Below are 20,049 nucleotides of genomic sequence, written 5' to 3'. Positions count from 1 at the left end.
TCCTCTCGGAATCTTGGGCATGCACATGTGCCATGCATGAGGTTTTTTTCCTTTCTTTTTTAGGGAGATTTTTGCTATAGGGCATGTACATTCACTAGACAGACAGATGGAGACAGAGAGACAGAAAGAGAGAAATCGCCCCCCAGGGGGGATGGCCATGCTGCAATCCATTCTCCTCCATACTCCTCTCAGGATCTTGGGCACGCATGCACACATGCCTGGTGTTAGTTTTAAGCTACTGGGTCCAGGACTTGTAATATGGTTGATACATGGGAGTACAATGATGTAACAATTATGCCATCTGCTGGTCCCGTGCTGGGCATGAGTTTTAAGCTGCCGAGTCAGGACTTGAACTGTGGTCAAGTACATGGGAGTCCAGTGACATAACCATTATGCCATATAGTTTTTAAAATAAAAAGTTTAATGTAGATGCTTAAAAGCAGACTAGATACATCAGAATAGGGAACTGTGAGTTAGTTAAGATCTAAGGAACTCTCTCAGAATGTACCACAGAGATATTAAGAGATCGAAAATATGGGACCAGCGGGTGTCATGGTGGTTAAGGTGCTGGACACTCCCACATGGTCAACCATGGTTCAAGTCCTACACCTGGTGGCTTGTTTTCTCACTTTCTTCCTCTCTCTCTCTCTCTCTGTGTCTCTCTCTGGCCAAATTAAAATAAATGAATGAATAAATAAAACATTAAATAAATAATTCTTTAAAAATAGAGAGATAAAAAATATTAAAAGTTAAGAGACACAGAAGATAGAATAAGGTCCAAAATACATATATAGTAATTGTAAAAGGGAAAGAAGAAAGTATGATGAAAAAAGGTCAATATTCAAAGAATAGCTAAATCTCTTTTAGAAATGAAAAGGGCATGAATTCTTCTATTGAAGTAGCTTTAATAAGAAGAAATAACAATACATCCAAACTTACACAATTTATAATAAATTAGCATAAGTAAAAGAAAAAAGAAAAGTATAAAAAGCCAAATGAGAGAAAAGATAAATTTTTACTAAGGAATAGAAATCAGACTGACAGTGGACTTCTCATTTGCTCAATAGATTGTGGAGATTGTGGATAATATTTTACAACACTGAGAAAAGAAAGCTGTCAATACAAAATTCTATTCCAGCTAATAGAATTCAAGAGTAAGGAAGAACAAAGACATTTGTTGAATGCAAGTACATGCATTTACAGATCCTTGCTGCAATATGTCAAAATGACATGTTTCAGTCAGAAGAAATTAAACTAGTAATGAAGCAGGATATAAGGAACAATGCCAGCAAAGGAATTAATAAAGCTATCGGTAAATCTAAATATATAGTGACTGTAAAAATGACTAACATAGAATTACTAAGAATAAGCTGGAATTCAAATATTAAATAGTAACATAGAAAATAATGGAAGAGGGCTGTGGGACTTATTCTCAGATGTTATTTAGAAGCACGATAGGCATTTTGATGAGCATTGGACTCTGTTGGAGCCAGCAGGTGGCATGATGATTAAGTCCATGTTCTGGACTCCCACGTGGCTGACCACAGTTGGAGTCCCAGACTTTTCTCACTTTCTCTCCCTTTTTCTCTCTCCCTGTCTCTGGTGAGCACACACGCCTGATAGCAAAATTAAACAAAATAATAATTATAAATAAAATTAAGTAAGTCTAAAAAAAATTGGGCTTTGTTCATTGTAGATACCAAAATATAATTGTAACCACTGGGGGGAAAAACAGAAATTGATTAACTTCTTAACTAGTAGAAGGGGGACATGTACTGAGAAAGTTTGAACATTAAAAAAAGAAGGCAGAAAGGGAAGAAAAAAATGCAAGAAATCGCATAGTAAGTTTTAATGAGACAGAGTCCCAAAAGGTCAAGAATTGCAATAAATGAACATAGATTAAGCTTCTCCGATAAAATAACCAGAATCTGACTGGATATTGAAAAAATTCAGTCAATGTTGCTAAAATAGCAGCAAATCAAAGATCCCCAACAAACAAATGTAAGAAGAGACACAAACCAAACGCTATCAAAAGAAAACTGAGACAGGTATATTCATATCCAACCCTACTTTAGCATGAGGAAGAAAATGAGAAAAGGCACACGTGAGTGCATGCATACACATACATACAAACTAGAAATAAGAAGAGGGAACAGAGACAAAACTAGAGATTGGTTTTTGCTTTTCTGCCAGTAAATATGAAAATATAGGAGAAAATTAACAAATTTAAAGGGAAATGTATAATCACCACACTACCTGAGGAAGAAACAGAAAAACTAATAGGCCAATACATCATTAAAAGATTTTAATCAGGCACAGCCATGTTGGAACAGTGGTAATGTAATGCTCTTCAGTACTGGAGGCCATATAGAAGACTGGGGTTCAAGTCCCAGTTCAACCTTTATGTGCACTGCCTGGGATCACTGTTGGCTTAAACGCTTCAGGGGCAGGTCTCACAGTATAAGACTGAGGGTGTTGAGGGTGCTTGTCATTCTCGGTCTCTCTCTTATAAAAAAAAACTTTAAAAAGAGAGTCTTTTTTTGTTTGTTTGTTTGGAGAGGTTTTTTGCTATAGGGCGTGTGCACTCGCCAAAAAGACAGAGAGAGACAGAGAGACAGAAAGTGAGAAATCACCCCCCAGGGGGGATGGCCACACCGCAATCCCTTCTCCTCCATTCTCCTCTCGGGATCTTGGGCATGCATGCACACGTACTCAGCGTGAGTTTAAGCGGCCAGGTCTGGGACTCAAACCGCAGTCGACTACATGGGAGTCCAGTGACATAGCCATTACACTAACTGCTGGTTCCAAAAAGAGACTCTTGAATCAGTAGCACACATCCCCATTCTTCCCTCTACCCACCTTCATCTTCAACCTACCTCTTCTTGGTATCCACTAAATAGTTGTACAAGCAAGCTTTAATAAATAGTTTTAAAGAATAGAGAAAGAATGGGGACCAGCAGATTGCATAGTGGTTTCATCGCTGGACTTCCACGTAGTCAACTGTGATTCGAGTTCTGTGCCTGGTGGCTTAAAACTCATGCACAGCACATGTGCGTACATCCCAAATCCCAAAAGTAGACTGGAGGAGAAGGGATTGTGGCGTGGCCATCCTCCTTGGGGGATGATTCTTGCTTTCTGTCTCTTTGTCTCTGTCTCTCTGACCAGTGCATACGCCCTATAGCAAAAAACAAACAAACAAATCTCTCAAAAAAAAAGAAATTTTGACATGAAAACCAGAATATATATATAAAAATATATATATGAAAAACATACATGTATATATATATATGATAAACATATATATATATATATATATATATATATACACACACACACACATATATGAAATGATAGCTTACTAAATAAAATATTAGAAAAACTTAATCATATTAAAAATAACACAAGGGTTAAAATTTATTCCAAAACTTCAAGGATAGCTCAAATTCAGAAAGTTTATCATTACAATTAATCACATTTTTTCTACAAAAGAAAAATAAATAAATTTTAATAGATGAAATAAAGCATCTATGGAGATTAACTTCTCTAACTAGATTAATTTCCAAGAAATATCATATTTGATGTGAAGTGTGATGTCTAAACTCTATTGTGAACTTCAGCAAAAGGTAAAAGACAAATGAATCCACAGAAAACTGACAAAAGTATACGACATTTTAGAACAGTAAAATTGAATAGCTTATACAAGTAAATTCCTAGCCTCATAGTAAACAGGGAAATGAAAACCAAGACAATGAGAATTTCGTTCACACATATCAGATTAGCAAGAACCCCAGTTCAAAAATGATGCCTCCTTCAGCAAGAATATGAAGAAACAGGAAATCTTATACATCCTGCTTTAAGAGTATGAACTGACCCAACTAACTTGGAGGATCATATTTCAATACCTGGTCACACTGAAGTTGTTTATTTACTAGTGGTATTTCTAAGTAAATTAAAGCCTTGAGAAACTGCCTTATAATCCTCTAGGAATATGAGAGGTTGATTACTGCAGCATTATTTGAAATGGTGAAAATTTAAATCCACCTACATGTCTCTCAGTAAGGCAATACATAAACTGTGATATGTTCATATGATAGCAGTTATAGTGAATGAACTAGACTTAACATACATCAACAGGGGAAATATGAAAACACAGCTTTAAAAAAATCTACAAAAGGATGAAGATGTCATTTGCACAAAAATTTTAAATATGCCTTTTTCTTTTTTGGAGAGGTTTTTGCTATGGGGTGCGTGTTCTCACCAGAAAGAGAGAGACAGTGAAACGTAAAGTGGGAAATCACTCCTCAAGGGGGATGGCCACACCACAATCCCTTCTCCTTCATTCTCCTCTCAGGATCTTGTGTACGCACACCCACATGCCCAGAGTGAGTTTAAGCCACAAGGTCCAGGACTCAAACTGTGGTCAACTACATGGAAGTTCAGCAACATAGCCATTATGCTAACAGCTGGTCCCTAAAAATGACATTTTTAACAGATACATGGATTAGTAGTAGCTTAAGTAGAAGAATAAACTAAATGAGTATACTTCTAAACTTAGGATGGGAGTGGCCTCTGGAGAAAGAGAAATGAAATGGAATGAAACGAAGAATACTTCAAAGTTCATGTGGGAAGCAGAGAGCAGAAAAAAATACCTATACATGATTTACACATTAACACAAAAGAGGCTTTAGCATTTTGATATTCTTCCTGACTCTTCACATTTATTTGTGTGTCCATGTGGTTGTTGTCACAGACAACAAAAAGCTGGAATTCTCTCTTTTCTTCCCCTTCCCCCACATGCATTGTTATAAACACATTCTACTCAATTGTTTTCCTGCCTCTGTTGGAACATTTTGGATATTTTCTGGTTTTCTTTCTTTTCTTTCTTTTTTGCATGCTCTCTAATTTTTAAAAGCTGTATGAATAATTCATTTTGCTGCACAAGAAAAATTATGAATTCCAATGAATCAGTAACTTCCCCCCTCACATTTTTGTCTCCCTTCTCCCCTTGGCATGAAGTAACTGAGAGAAACTAATTTCCCAGTCATAAGTTATGTCTTATAGCTCATGCTCTAATGGCCCAACTAACTCACCAAGTCCATGGTAAATCTCACCATCAACAAAAACCACCTCAAAGTGGATCAAAGATCTAAACCTAGCCTGCAAACTATAAAACTACTGGTAGAAAACACTGGGGAAACTCTGGGAGACATCGAGGTAGGCGAAAACTTCTTAAGCGAGACCCCCAAAGCACAGGCAATAATCCCCCAAATAGACAGGTGGTATTATATCAGATTAAGAAGTTTCTGCACAGCTAAGGACACCGTAATTAGTGGGACTCAACAACCCTTGGAACAGGAGAGAATTTTTGTTAGCTGTGCCTCAAATAAGGGACTGACAACCAGAATAACAGAGAACTCAAGAGGCTCACCTGGAAGAAAATGATTAACCCAATTAAAAGATGGAAAAATGAGCTCAACAAACAACTAAGAAAGACATACAAACAGCCAAAAAGCATATGAAAACAATGCTCAACATTTCTCATTGTAAGGGAGATGCAGATCAAAACCACAATGAGATACCACCTAACCCCAGTCAGAATGGCAAAGATTAAAAAAAAAAAAGGTAAGTGCTGGTGGGGATGTAGTGAAAGTGGAACTCCTAATTGTTGGTGGGAATGTAAATTGGTCCAGCCACTGTGGAGAACAATACAGGGGTTCCTCAAAGCCCTTCAAATAGAACTACCATGTAACCCAGCAATTCCACTTTTTGATATCTACCTAAAGGACAGGAGAATCCTCAGTTGGAAAAGCACTTGCACAACTATATTTACTGCAGCACTATTCACGATTCCTAAGATATGGAACCAACCCAAATGTCCATAAACAGATGAATAGATTTAAAAAGTGTAGCACATATACTCTATGGAATATTATTTTCAGCCACAAAAAAACCAAGGCCCTGGAATTTGATAGAAAGTGGATGAATATGGAAGATTTGTTACTGAGTGAAGAAAGTCAAGCTATGAAAGAGAGACATTGTATGTCTCCACTTAACATATACAGACTGTCCACACTCTATGGTAGAGACTGAAAGACTGAAGGACATAAAAGCATTAAAAATTGTTATGAACACTAGAGACAAAGTGGAAAGAGAGTGTGGGAGGGGAAGAGTGCAGGAAAAGAAATTAGGGGAAAAAATAGATAAGATATTTGTGGAGCACAGATATAGTTCATTATCTGTTGATGAGGATGTGTATACTATTCTCAACTGAACTAATATGTTTATCATGCTGGGTAAAGTCTTTATAATCTAAATGATGTATAGAAATTGAATGTATAAATAATATTCATAAAATAAAAAATTTAAAAATTTGAAAAAGGAAATGGAGGGGTGGGGCATTTGTGGGACAAAGAGAGAGATGGGTTATTGCTAGTTGAGGATTATGTGATAATATTCCTAACTGGATTGGTGAGAAATGTATACATGTTGGAATATTCACTTTGCAAGCTAAGTGACATACAAAAACATGGAAATAAAAATATATAAAAAAATTTAAAAAAATTGTTAGGTTGATTCTACAATTTTATAGGTCAATTATTCTACATATTAGTAATTTATATAGGAAAAATTCAATGGGGAAGTTACTATTCTATTTTGTGCTTGATATTATCACCTATAAAATTATTATATTATTAACCTGTAACATGAGGTTAAGGTGGAACGAGTGGCAAACACAGGAAAGACTTTTTATAAGCATGTTGTCTTCTATGACTGCAACCACTAAAGCAGGTTCTTTTTCTTTTTAAAAATTTATTATTATTATTTTTTGAAGGGTTTTTGCTATAGGGCACGTGCGCTTGCCAGAAAGACAGAGAGAGACAGATAGACAGAAAGTGAGAAATCACCCCCAGGGGGGATGGCCATGCTGCAATCCCTTCTCCTCCATCCTCCTCTCAGGATCTTGGGCACGCACACACACACGCCCGGCATGAGTTTTAAGCCACCGGGTCTGGGACATGAACCACGGTTGACTACGTGGGAGTCCAGCGACATAGCCATTACACTAACTGCTGGTTCCCTAAAGCAGGTTCTTAACAAACCAGTGGCAACTTCAAAAACATGGACCAGGGACCAGCAGTTAGCATAATGGCTATATCACTGGACTCCCACGTAGTCAACCGTGGTTCATGTCCCAGACCCGGTGGCTTAAAACTCATGCCGGGCGTGTGTGTGTGCGTGCCCAAGATCCTGAGAGGAGGATGGAGGAGAAGGGATTGCGGCGTGGCCATCCCCCCTCGGGGATGATTTCTCCCTTTCTCTGTCTCTGTCTCTCTCTGTCTATCTGGTGAGCGCATGCGCCCTATAGCAAAAACCTCTAAAAAAAAATTTTAAAAAACCAACATGGAACAAAATGACCACAAACCCTCATGTTGATCACTACTGTCAAATTTTAGAATATCTGCATTTCAAGTTTCAGAGTGTTTGCTTTGAGGTGCACTGTATTATCTACAGGGGGAAGTGAGGTCACTCTGAGAAAGGGGTAGGCATTAACTCCTGACACCACTTTCTGCTGCCTTTATCAATAGACCTTGATACAGACAAGCAATAAACCACCAATATTCATCAAGTGTTTACAACATTGTAGTTCCACTTCACATAAATTACATATCTTTTCTCCATCCTCACAACAACCTGAGAGGTAGTATCTGATTTTGCCACTTCCCATTTGAAGAAATATAAGGCCTAGAGATAGAAACTACTGAGTTATCAGAAAAGTCATGACGTAGTTTCCTGTTTTTCTATGCAGAAATGCATTGACTTTTCCAACAATCCAATAACTTTTCCAAGTTGACACAGCTAATACAAGTACATGAACCCAAGGCCACCTGACCCCAAAAATCTATCCTTTAACCCATTATAACATATACCCTGGATTTTCTATTTTTCAATATATCTGTCATTAAATTTAAACAAACTTTAATTATGGAGCTGGTAAGAAGAAATAGTAGACCCTCCCTCTCTCTGCTCTTAAAGAACTTTTAATTTAGAAACAGAAGTGAGATAAACCCAAGTAAATGAAAAATGATAAAAATAGAGTGGATATGATCGAGTCTCAAGAGGACTACCATCTAAGTCCATTCTGCTATTCAATCTGCATTTACTGAGCTGTTACATGCTGCCTGCTGCCCTCCCTGGTACACTTGTGACCACTACGCATTCCAATCATGTCAAACTACTGATAGATAGTTCCTGAACACACCACGCTGTTTTTTTTATTATTTAATTTTTTAAAGAATTATTTTATTTAACTTTATTTATTTACTTATTTTAATTTGACCAGAGAGCAAAAGAGTGAGGGAGAGGAGAAGTGAGAAGGCAAGCCACCAGATCTGGGATGCTAACTATGGTCGACCATGTGGGAATCCAGTACCCTTAACCACCACACCACCTGCCAGCCCTGACACCAGGCTGTTTTTTGCCTCTATGCTTTGGCACATGGAATTCCTCTACCTGTGATATCCTTATTGCCAGTATCATCTTCATAAACTCCTGTTTTTTCTTTAAAATACTGATTAAGGATCACTCTCTCTGGCCCTTCCATAATCATTCCTCACAGAGCATATCTTCTAAAAATATAAATGTAGATCTTGTCACAATCCTGCTTAAGATTCTCCAGAAGTATCCAGATGCTGTGATCCAGCAGTAACCCAACTATCCTATTAGAGTGAAACCACACTGCCAACCGTGGGTTTGAGTTCCCAGGGTTGGCTAGTGAAGACACAGCAGGGGCATGCATGGGCATCCATGATCCCAAGTTGCCCACATGAATGTTTGTTAAGTCTGGGGTGGTGGTTGGGAAGTTGTGTTCTGGAGACAGACAGGCTGGCCCTGGTAGTGCTGGTCTAGTTGCATCATGCTGGATTATGTAACCCGATTCTCTGCTCAGAGTCCACAAACCACCAACCTCATGAGGTGATTGTGTCTGGGAGTTAAACTCCATTTATTCAGCACTTTCCAAAGACAATGTCTGTGCCTTATGCCATGTTCATATGAAGATAAACTGCTCAATAAATAGACCCTATAGGTGATTGTTTTAAAGGAAGAATAGCTGAAGACATGAAAGAAGAGAAACTCTTAGTAAATCCACTTCTCCAACCACCACTGCCCTTGTGGAGGACAGGCTCTGTTGTGTCCCCTGAAGTCCCACAAGTTATTGAAATGCCTTATGCTGAAGTCACCTGAATGTTTGAGGTCTTAAGCTCCACAGGGCACTAGGCTTCAAAACATTCCTTTTCTTTATTCTTCCCCCACAGTGATTCAGTTTAGCACACTGGGATTTCCTGCCCACTTTCACTTCCCCACATATCATTATGAGGAGACTGTTTTGTTACTGATCAATCATATCAGATATGTTTCAGTCTTAATTATCCAAAATGCACACCCTCAGGAAAGAGCACTATAGTTGAAAGTAATTTAAAAACTAGCCTTAAGTGGTTTTGTCTTACATGCACAAAGGCACAGAAACATGCTGTTATTTTTATTCAGTAAAAAAAATAAAAAATAAAAAGAACACTTACTGAATAAACTTTTTTTTAAAGAGATATTTTTGCTATAGGGTGCGTAGTCTCACTGGAGACGCAGAGAGAGACACAGAGAGAACAAGTGAGAAATCACTCCTCTTGGTGGGGTGGTGGCTATACTGCAATCCCTTTTCTTCTTGGGATTTTTTTCTTTCTCTCTCTTTTTCTTTTTTTTGGGGGGGGAGGGGGGAGATCTTTACGATAAGGTGCATGCCCCTGCTGGAGAGAGAGCAAGAGACAAACAGTGAAAGGAAAAGTGAGAAATCACCCCCCAGGGAGTATTGCTACACCACAATCTCTTCTCTCCCATTCTCTCCCTGGGATCTTGGGCACACACGTGCCTGGCATGATTTTCAAGCCACCGAATCTGGAACTCGAACCACAGCTGACCATGTGCGAGTCCAGGAAAGTTACCATTATGCCATCTGCTGGCCCCCTCCTCTTGGGATTTTAGGCATGCATGTACACATGCCCTGTTTGAGTTTCAAGTCACTGGATCCAGAACTTGAACAGTGGTCAACCATGTGGGAGTCCAACACTATGACCACTACGCCATCTACTGGCCTCCAAACAACCTTTTGAAAACCATCATTCTTTTTGTTAAGTAGAAAACAATCCAAAGAGTTTTTGGGAACATCATCCTAATGCAGATAAATGTCTGTGCCACGTGCTTCATAAGTATTCACGTAAACAATGTTGAAGGCCCGGCCACAGTAGTGTAAGCCATACACTTACTGGTTGTCAGAAAAGTCATGACACAATTTTCGTAGAAAAACAGAAAAATATGTCATGACTTTTCTAATGACCCAATACATAAAGTCTCCTTCATGATGCATGCAACATATATTTTTTTCAACAAAGCATTTTACATTTTTTATCTGATAAATGTTTCTTCCTTTTGTACCTCACGGTCCACCACCCACTGTCTACTGTCCTAATACTACTAGTATCCTAATGCTTTTAATCATTTTCATACTCTTAACATTTGTATAGCACTTGATATTATTAATAAGAACTATAGTTGCCTTTGCTTAGCTACGGTGATGTTACTGTTACTGTTGTTATTATTTTGATGAGCGCCTTAGGAAAGGCATCTGTTTCTGCTTCCATAGGATTAACCACTTCCCATGGTCCAATAGGTCCTAGACACCAGTTGCGTGATTTGCCTAGCCCTAGAAGGCACTTGAGTTTCCCACTCTGCATAAAGTAGAAATACCAAAACCTACAAAAACATATGAAAGCATGTTCCCAAGAACTAGGCATGAAAGAGGTCATCCAGAAGATTCAAAATAGACTTTATATTAGCTTGTAAAGACTATCATCAGAACAAAAACACAAAATCTAACAGTTCAAGACAGAAAATGGTAGACTTCTCAGAAGCCACCCACAGACTCTCATCTGAAAACACGATGCTGCCGGAATATTTTCTACCAAAACAAACAGCCTCTCCTTTCCTTATGTGCCTGCGTCAGAGATTTCCTGAGTCAGGACTACCCTCTGACACTTCTTAATGGGAGCAAGGCCATATTTACAGCTAATGAATAAAATATTAGCCAACTCTGCTAAGTACTGACAGAGACCCACTACTGATTGCTACCCGGGGAATAACCTGCTTTGCTCACACAAATAAGAGCTGCTTATTCAGGAGGGAAGGGAGCCAGCTTGGTTTGCATGGAAGAGTGATGACAAAGAATACTCTCCAAAGAGCCATTTCGCTGCTGGAAACTAAGGAGCTATTAATATTTCAGAGATAACAAGGGATGGAGAGGCCAAGGGTTAAAGAAACTAAGATGCACTGAGTGCCTTCGGTGTGCTCCATGCTTGATACAGTATATCTTTCTTAGTCTTCATGCCAGCCCACAGAAATACTATTATTATTGTGTCCATTTTACAGAGGTGCAATGTCAAAGCTTTGAGCTTTCAATGACTTCTCTAAAGACTGGAGGAAGGGTTTGAACATGTGCTAACCTGACTCCAGACCTTGTTCTTCTTCCATTACCCAAGGCTGCTCTTCATATTCAATACATAATATGAAGAAGCCCAGAAATGGAAGATGGGCGTTGTAGGTGCACTAAATCTTAACAAGACAATTAAATTATGTGCCCGTATAAACAAAGCTAGAACATATTAGAACACAAAGACACATGTTTGATGACTAACGGTAGAAAATAGTGAGATTTTTAACAGAGAAAAATGTAGTTCTTCGAGGTTTTCAAAACTGTCAGGTGGGGTCGGCAGGTGGTATGATGGTTAAGGGCCCTGGACGCCTGTGATTCAAGTCCCAAACCTGGTGGCTTGCTTTCTCCTTTTCTCTCTCTCTGTTTTTCTCTGGTTAAATTTTAAAATAATAATAATGAATACAGTTAAATAAGATTTAAAAAAATTGTCAGGTAAAAAAGAAGTGAAAGGTAATAGAAAACAATCCCAAAGAGTAGATCTTGGAAAGATGGTTGGAAATTTGGAGTAGGGAGGGTTCTTTTTTTTCCCCCCTTACAGTTCAACTAAAGACTTTAAAATAAGTTCATATATAAGTAAATAAGCAACCAAAGGAGGAAATCTGTTTAGAGTGGCCAGCTAAGTGCATGATACAAAGGTCTCAACAGCTATTATCCAACTGAGTGAATTAGTGAACACTTCTAAGACAAACTTCTTAGAATAAGTGCACTAAACATAGAACATCCTTTATCCCATCACCAATTCCTACCACCACAGCAGCTGCCCTGAACATTCTTTAGCTTCTAATTTGATTTATGCCTATGGAAGTTGATGGTTCAATTTACTGCCCCCAGCTGTGTAATAAAAAGCAAAGGAACCTCCGAGAGCCATCCTTGCAATGGAAAGTCAGCACAGCAATCAGCACAGCAGTTAAATGCAGTTTGTTTAATCTTTCATTGGAAACAAAGGTTGCAGGTTTTTGCTTCTAAATCTGCTTTTCCAGCAAAAACAGATACTCAGCTTGTGCTTCTTACCTGTGCTTGGCAGACTAAGTAGCCTTGCAGAGGGCTACATTCCTGCCCAGTTGAGGAACGTGTACTCACCTCTCTGGAGACGGGTAGCTCTCTCTCGCAGTTGCTGCAACAGGAACAGGGAGAATGAAAAGGAGGCATTGGCAGCAGTCTGATTAAAGTGGATCATACTTAGGTGACAACCTGGTCCTGAGATAAAGTGTGGTATGGCCACTTCGCCTGTGCCCCAAACATCCCTCACCCCACTCCAGCACCCAGCAGACCACCTGTCCCTGAACTGCACCCACTTACTGGTATTTACATTAAGTGAGAAATCACCCCCCAGGGGGGATGGCCACGCCGCGATCCCTTCTCCTCCATTCTCCTCTCGGGATCTTGGGCACACATGCACATGCGCCCGGCATGAGTTTAAGCCACTGAGTCCAGGACTCAAACCATGGTCGACTACTTGGGAGTCCAGCGACATAGCCATTACACTAACTGCTGGTCCCACAATTAGCTTTCTTTTATATAGAAGTGGCCATATTACTAAAGTATACTTGCAAGGGCTCTACAGAATTTTCTTTTAGGCTGGGACTAAGATGATTCGTAGCAGTAGTTCTCAAAGCCAGCAGCACCAGCAAGCATCCCCTGGAAACTTATTAAAAGGCTCATTTTCAGTCTCTGCATCAGATCTACTGAATCGAAAACTCTGAAGAAGGCATCCAGCAGCCCGTGTTTTAACAAGTCCTTTAGGTGATTCTCATGCTTGCTCAAGTTTAAGACCCACTGAGTTAGAGAAATGCAACCATGAGCTGGCCGAAAGCAGTCAAATGAACAGCCAGAGACTGCATTAGCTCTCTTGGTATTGCCATCTGCTGGTGTTGATGGCCAGAGTTAAACAAAGACGAGCACACACTTTGTATCACCCCGAGTGGATGCTCGCCTCATGTTTCCTGAGAGTAAACGTTAGCGAAGGCACATAAAACGTCCACAAGATCAGACTGTGAGGGGAGTGGTGAGGAATGCAAAGGTGTTCTTTAAACAGCAGGGGAAGACATAAAAACAGCCCAGAGAAATGGCTTCTAAGGATGCTTCAGTTTCTGGAAAGGATCAGAGAGGGTGGGATTAATTACTGAAGGCAGATCACAGCGACCCGAGGGAACCTCCATAAGGATCAGAGGTCAAGTATGTACTGTCCTTCCTCTTCGCTCTCCCACTTCTACACCGATTGTGTTGACAACACAGAGTTTACAGGAAATACAAAGGTTCACTGCCTCCCTGCTCTACGACTTTTCATGTTCTTCCTCTTGGACAGATTCCCAGTGATCAAACGCAATGCTCTCAGGGGAGGCGAGCTGGCCCAGGAGCGATAAGGGGCCAATTCCCATAGATTTGTCATTTCACGGGCAAGCTGCCACAGCCTCTGCATGAAAGCAAGTAGTGATGGACGTCCAGCCCCACGGAAAAGCAGTAGCAGCAGCAGCAGCAGCTGCATTGTCACCTGAGATGATACAGGGAGGAGGATGACAGGAGGGATACAGACACTGGAGCCCTGACTCCCAGCTGGCCGTATGTGGTGGGGCTCTGTGCATTTCCTTACCTCTCCTGTGGGTCTCAGCAAGAGCAGCCTGCTGTTCCCGGAAGGCCTGGAGGTTCACAGCAGGAGGCTTTGAAGGCTTTGGGGGAGGAGGACCCAGAGACTCAATGGAAGGCATTGGCTTTGTCTTGGGAAGTTGGTGATGCCTGACATCTGATTGTTTCTCTGAGCATGGAAAATAAAAAGTGCAGGTTATTATGATTTTCATTTTATGGCTTGCCGGATGAAATGAACTGGTTTTCTTGCTCAGACTCATTCTCCGTCAATCTATTTACCCACCAGCCAGACTACACTGATGGAAACACAAATCTGATCATGTCACCCATCTTGCTGCCCCTAAGATTCCTTAGCATGACCTTTGTTCCCTTCATTCTCTGCCTCATTGATACCACGTGGCCCCTGCCTCTGTTTCTCCAGACTCTTTTCTCATCACACGGGATCATCTCACTTTTCGCATCTTAAGGCCAAGCATCTTCCACTCACATCACCAGCTTCTTGGTTCTCCAGATTCCATTTTTTTTAAAAAAAAAAAAAGATTTTATTTTTGCTATATGACACATCGGAGAGATGGAAAGCAAGAAATCACCCCCCCACACACAAGGGGAATAAGCACCCTGCAATCCCTTCCCCTCCAGTTTCCTCTCAGGATTTTGGGTATGCACACACATGCACATGCACCCAGCATGGGTTTGAAGTCACTGGGTCTGGGACCCAAATCATGGTCAATTATGTGGGAGTCCAGTGACGTAACCATTATGCCATCACAAAGTTCCTCTCTTCTAAGGCTTTAATCATGTCACAATGTCAAAAATGTCCATTTTTTTTCAAATTAGGGAAAAAAAGTAGTAAAAATGAATGATCACTTACTAAACACATGTCAACTTGTTAACCAGAGACTGTGTTAAGTAACTTTCATAGGCTATCCCATTTAACTCTTTTCACAGCTCCACCTGCAGGTAATCTATCTTTCTTTCCTTTCTCTCACTCATCTTCCTTCCCATTCATCTTTTCTCAACCACCCTTCCTTCCTGTTCTTTTATCAATAACTATTTATTTATTAGATTCTAAATATCATTCCCAACTCTATCCCCAGCTCCTAAGACAAGAACAGATATAGTCCTGCTTTCAGGAATTTTCATTCTAATACGTGGAGATGGATGATAAATAAACATTTATAGAGATATATTACTTCTATGAAGGCCTTGCTAATCTAGTAGAAATAAAGAAAATTTTCTAGAGAAGGTGTCATTGAAGCAGAAACTTGAAAGAGTTAGTCAAAGTTTGCCACGAGAGAGAATAATTTAATATGGTATATGAATGAACTAGAGCAGGATGCTGTGAGTGTAAACTGTTGATGGTGAGGCAGTGCCTTTTACACAGAGACGTTTCAGAGGTTGATCTTGGACAGAGTCATTTGAACTTCTCTATAGATGCAGCAATTCAAAAGTCAAATAAAAGGGTTTTCTAAGAAGTAGCAGCAAGTACAAAGGTCCTGAGGTATAACAAAGTATATTTTAAGAACAGCAAGACATCTGGTATACTGACTATGGGCTACTGAGCTAGGTAAAGGAAGAGATAAGTCAGAGACATAGCAAGGACTAGAACACAGGGTCATGAAGACTGTGAAATAAGTCATTTAGATTCTATTCTAACCACACAGGGTTATAAGCAGGAGTTCATCATTTATCCATCCATCCATCCAATCAGTCTTCCAGGGAATACTTTTTGAGGGCTTACTCAAAGTTGGCCTTATTCTTCTAATCCTAAAGAAGACAGTGTTTATCCTCTTATGACATTGTTGTTGCCATAGGGTATGTGCACTCACTGGAGAGAAATGGAGAGACAGACAGACAGACAGACAGAAAAAGAGAGAAATTATCCCCTGACTCTCCCAACATGATGGCCTTGCTACAATCCCTTCTCTGTTCTCCCCCCAGGATTTTGGGAGTGCATGCACCTGCACCCAGTGTACTTTCCAAGCTGCTGGGTCTAGTATTGGAATTGTGCAGTTGGCCAAGTGAGATTCAGCTGCTTTAACCATCATGCCACCTGGCTGTCCTGGCTTATATCTTACTGAAGTAAAGAAACACATAATAAAAATCAGGTAGGAATAAGCAATGCGAAGAAAACTACATGAAAAAATAGAGAGCATGGGACCAGCAGTTAGCATAATGGCTATGTCGCTGGACTCCCACGTAGTTGACCACGGTTCGAGTCCCGGACCCGGCGGCTTAAACTCACGCTGGGCGCGTGTGTGGGCATGCCCAAGATCCTGAGAGGAGAATGGAGGAGAAGGGATTGTGGCATGGCCATCCCTCCTGGGGGGTGATTTCTCGCTTTCTATCTCTCTGCCTTTCTCTGTCTGTCTGGCGAGCGCATGCGCCCCATACCTCTCCAAAAAAAAAAAAAAAAAAAGAAAGAAAGAAAGAAAAAATAGAGAGCAAAGGGAGCGAGTGAGTTATTTTAGATAGCAATCAATCAGCAAGGTCCCCACTCAGAGCAGGTAACACTTGAGTAGAGATCTTGATAAAGTGAAGGAAAAAGACATCAAAACCTGGTGGAAGTGTGTTCCTGGCAGAAGGATCAACACGTACAAGGATCAAGACGTGGGGAGGAGCTAGCTTGATCTGTCTAAGGAATGGCAAGGGTATGTGGCCAGAAGAGAATAAGTAGGCAAGGATCAAATTGCATGATCCACTGTAAGGTAGTTGTAGTAGTTGACTTTACACAGGAAAGTGATGTGATTTATATATGCTTCAGAGCATCACTCTGCCTGCTAAGAGGAACAGAGTATAAGGGGACGAGAATGTGGAAGTTGGAAGACGAGTTGGGCTGTTGCAGTGGTACAGGTGACAGATGCTGGAGGGGTGGACAAAGACAGAGAGAGATAGAAATGGAGATATCCAAACATACTTTGGTGGGAGAACCAAGACCGTACTGATGAATTTAATACAAAGGATGAGGGAGGGGAAGAACAGAATATGCCCCTATATTTTTGGCCTGAGAAACCAGGAGGATAATTTGTGCTGCGATACATTTTTGCATAGAAAGACAGAAAAATATGTCATGACTTTTTCAATGACCCAGTAGATGGGATGGTGGAGATTAGGAAGAAAACAACAATCAAACAAATAAAATATTTAGTAGACACAACAAATGAAAAGTTATCTGTTGATGATGATGTACATGGTATGTCTTTGACTTGACTAATATGCACTGTATTCATGCTGGAAAAATCATATTGTACATGGTAAAAATAGTTGTTGAACTTTATATGTGTGTGTATGTATGTGTGTGTGTGTATGTGTGTGTGTGTATATATATATATATATATATATATATATGGAACTTAAAGCAAAGGTTTCCCAGGTCACATATATGACCACTTAAGTCAGTAGGGTTTCAACTGGAAAAATGCCATGATCCTTCTCCCTTGTTTTACGGGGATACATTTCTTACCTGGAGCCTGGCTGGCAAGTTCATACTCATAAATAGGCTGGCAGATGCTGCCTGTTGGGCTCCTGTCAGGACTAGGGCTTTCCTCACTCTTTTTGCCATGTTGAGAAAGTACAAAAGCTGGATCTTCAGAGGCAGCAAACAATTTTCTTTGGCTCAGGTGTCTTTGGGAAGGAAGAGTCTGTGCTTCTCTTCTTTGCAGCTTTTTCCGTGACTCCTCTTGAGTAAGCCCCATGCCTTTATTCCCTTTCAGGTGGAAAGCCTTACTTCCACAATTGGCAAGAAGAAGAGCTGATGACATCTCACTTTTCTGTGAGGAAACCTTCTCCCAGTTCCAGAGCTTGTCTCTGAAGCTACTGGCCATGATTTCTTTCTCATTATCTGTTATCTCAGCATTTGAGTGAGTCCCATCTAGCAGCAGAGAAGCTTTGCATGAATCTACTACAGAACACACAGTAGACTTTTCCAGAGGTCCTGGGGAATTAGAATATTTCTGAATCTCACTCCAGTGGGCCAGTTTCATAGTCTGGGATTTAAGAGGCTCAGAATTCCCACTGGAACAAAATGTTAGGGACTGATTTTGCTTGAATGAGAGAGGTTTCCCACTGGCCAAAATTCCAGTTGGCCGAGTGCTTCCAGTGTCATCTTTTTGAGAACCACCTGCTGGGAATTCAATAGGTCTTGGAAGAAGTGGGGCATCAAGCTTTTGGAATTTGGCTCGAAGTTCCTTGAAGTTTCTTATCCCTTCCTAAAGCATAAATGAAAACCAAAGTGTCTTATTATTCCAGAAAAAAAGTCAATGTGATTCACCATAAATTAAGGGGCTCTAACTGCCGATGTAATATAATTGCTTACTTATTGGGTAAAATTAACCAGCAATGCTGTTATGAAACTAAGATGGAATGAAAATGGTCTCACCCTCTTTGAATTATTTTAGGTCAACCTCAAGTCAACAGGCTTTACATTTGAAAAAAAAAAAAAAAAGAACACTATGATTTTCTCATAGCATATAAGGAAGACTTAAGAATATTAACTCTCATGGATACACCCCTTCATAAAAACTTTTGGTGGCTCCCCATCATCTATAAAAATAAATTCAAACTGTTTAGTACTGCAAGGTTCTTTATAAATTGGTCTCAACGTACTCAAAAGATGATGGAATTATGATCTCCAGCCACAGTCCAACACAACTACCCTTAAACCAAACAAGCTGTTGGGGGCCAGCAGGTGGTATGATGATTAAAGCACTGGACTCCCACATGGCTGACCATAGTTCGAGTTTCAAACCCAGTGGCTTGAAACTCACACCAGGCATATGTGTGTACATGCCCAAGATACCAAGAGGAATATGGAGGAAAAGGGATTGTGGCATGGCTATCTCTCCTGGGGGGTGACTTCTCACTTTTCCTCTCTCTGTTATCTCTGTTTCCCTCCTCTCTGGCAAGTACACACATCCCATACCCAAAATCTAGAAAAAAATAAAAACACAAATAAGCTGTTTAGAATTTCCCTAGAAATTTCTCCCTGTACTCTCCACCACTCTGATTTTGCTTTGTGCTTTTGCTTCACAAAATGCACTGCCCACCTCCTTGTTAACTGCTTCCTTGCACTTCAATACCTATCTCTCATCAGATTTTCCTGTGGAACAATAGGCTGAACTAATGCTTTCCCTGTTTCCTTGTTGCTTCCATAGCTCTTTGTATCTTCGCTATTAAACTTAACACAGTGGAGTGGAAAAAAGAACAAACTTTGTAACTAGACAAGACCATGGTTGAATTCTGATTCTACTCTTTACCATCTAGGCTAACATTCTGGGATATTTGATCTCATCTCTTAACGTTCATCTCTTAACGTCTCATAATAAAAACAAGTCATCAAGTGGTAGAAGAATTAGGACTTCTGCATATAAAGTGTCCATGACATTGCTTGACACATAGTAGGCCCATCAGAAATAAAAGCTACTTACAAAATGTTAAATGACCCTCTTGTATTTTTAATTCTGCTGAGAGAGTATGCTCTTGTTTCTAAATTCATCTCAAAATCAGTATATAAAATGGTGGTAGTAATGACAGCCCACTCTAGGGGAGAGGACCGGGTAGGCTCAGCATTATATATATAGTAAGTAGATTGGTGCTTCAGCTAGGGAGTTAGGCTTGACTCTTCCAAGCACTTCCTATTGCTCCCCTTTTCTCCCACAAGACCTTGTGTTGAGTTTTGTAATTGCATTTTGTCATCATTTACTTTCTCAGGAGGTAGGAGAACATCTAATGAGGCCCTTTCAAAAGTGAAAGTCATTACCCTTTCCTAATCACCTTAAACGTTCTTAATTCCATGGATACAGACCATCTCCATGGTAGTGACTTCTGATTTTGCCAGCTGAGCGATTGTTGGGTGATGTTTTTCGCTGTGTTTACAGTTGACTCACACCTGCCCTCTGAATATTTAGGAAGGAGAGAGATTGAGCCAG

At 40.1% G+C, this 20,049-nt stretch overlaps 1 protein-coding gene across 1 annotated transcript in view; it reads right to left on the bottom strand.

Annotated features, from left to right (window-relative positions):
* Positions 1-18,339, bottom strand: part of FYB2 (FYN binding protein 2) — a 63,774-nt gene extending 45,435 nt beyond the window's left edge. Inside the window, 3 exon segments of the mRNA XM_027770914.1 lie at positions 12,620-12,653; positions 14,130-14,291; positions 17,586-18,339. Coding sequence (XP_027626715.1) covers positions 12,620-12,653; positions 14,130-14,291; positions 17,586-18,339 — 950 coding nt within the window.
* Positions 18,340-20,049: the final 1,710 nt, after the last annotated feature.

Source organism: Tupaia chinensis, unplaced genomic scaffold (assembly GCF_000334495.1).
Source record: "Tupaia chinensis unplaced genomic scaffold, TupChi_1.0 Scaffold000165_2, whole genome shotgun sequence".
NCBI classification, from domain to species: Eukaryota; Metazoa; Chordata; class Mammalia; order Scandentia; family Tupaiidae; genus Tupaia; species Tupaia belangeri.
This window is presented reverse-complemented; position numbering and strand designations above follow the sequence as displayed.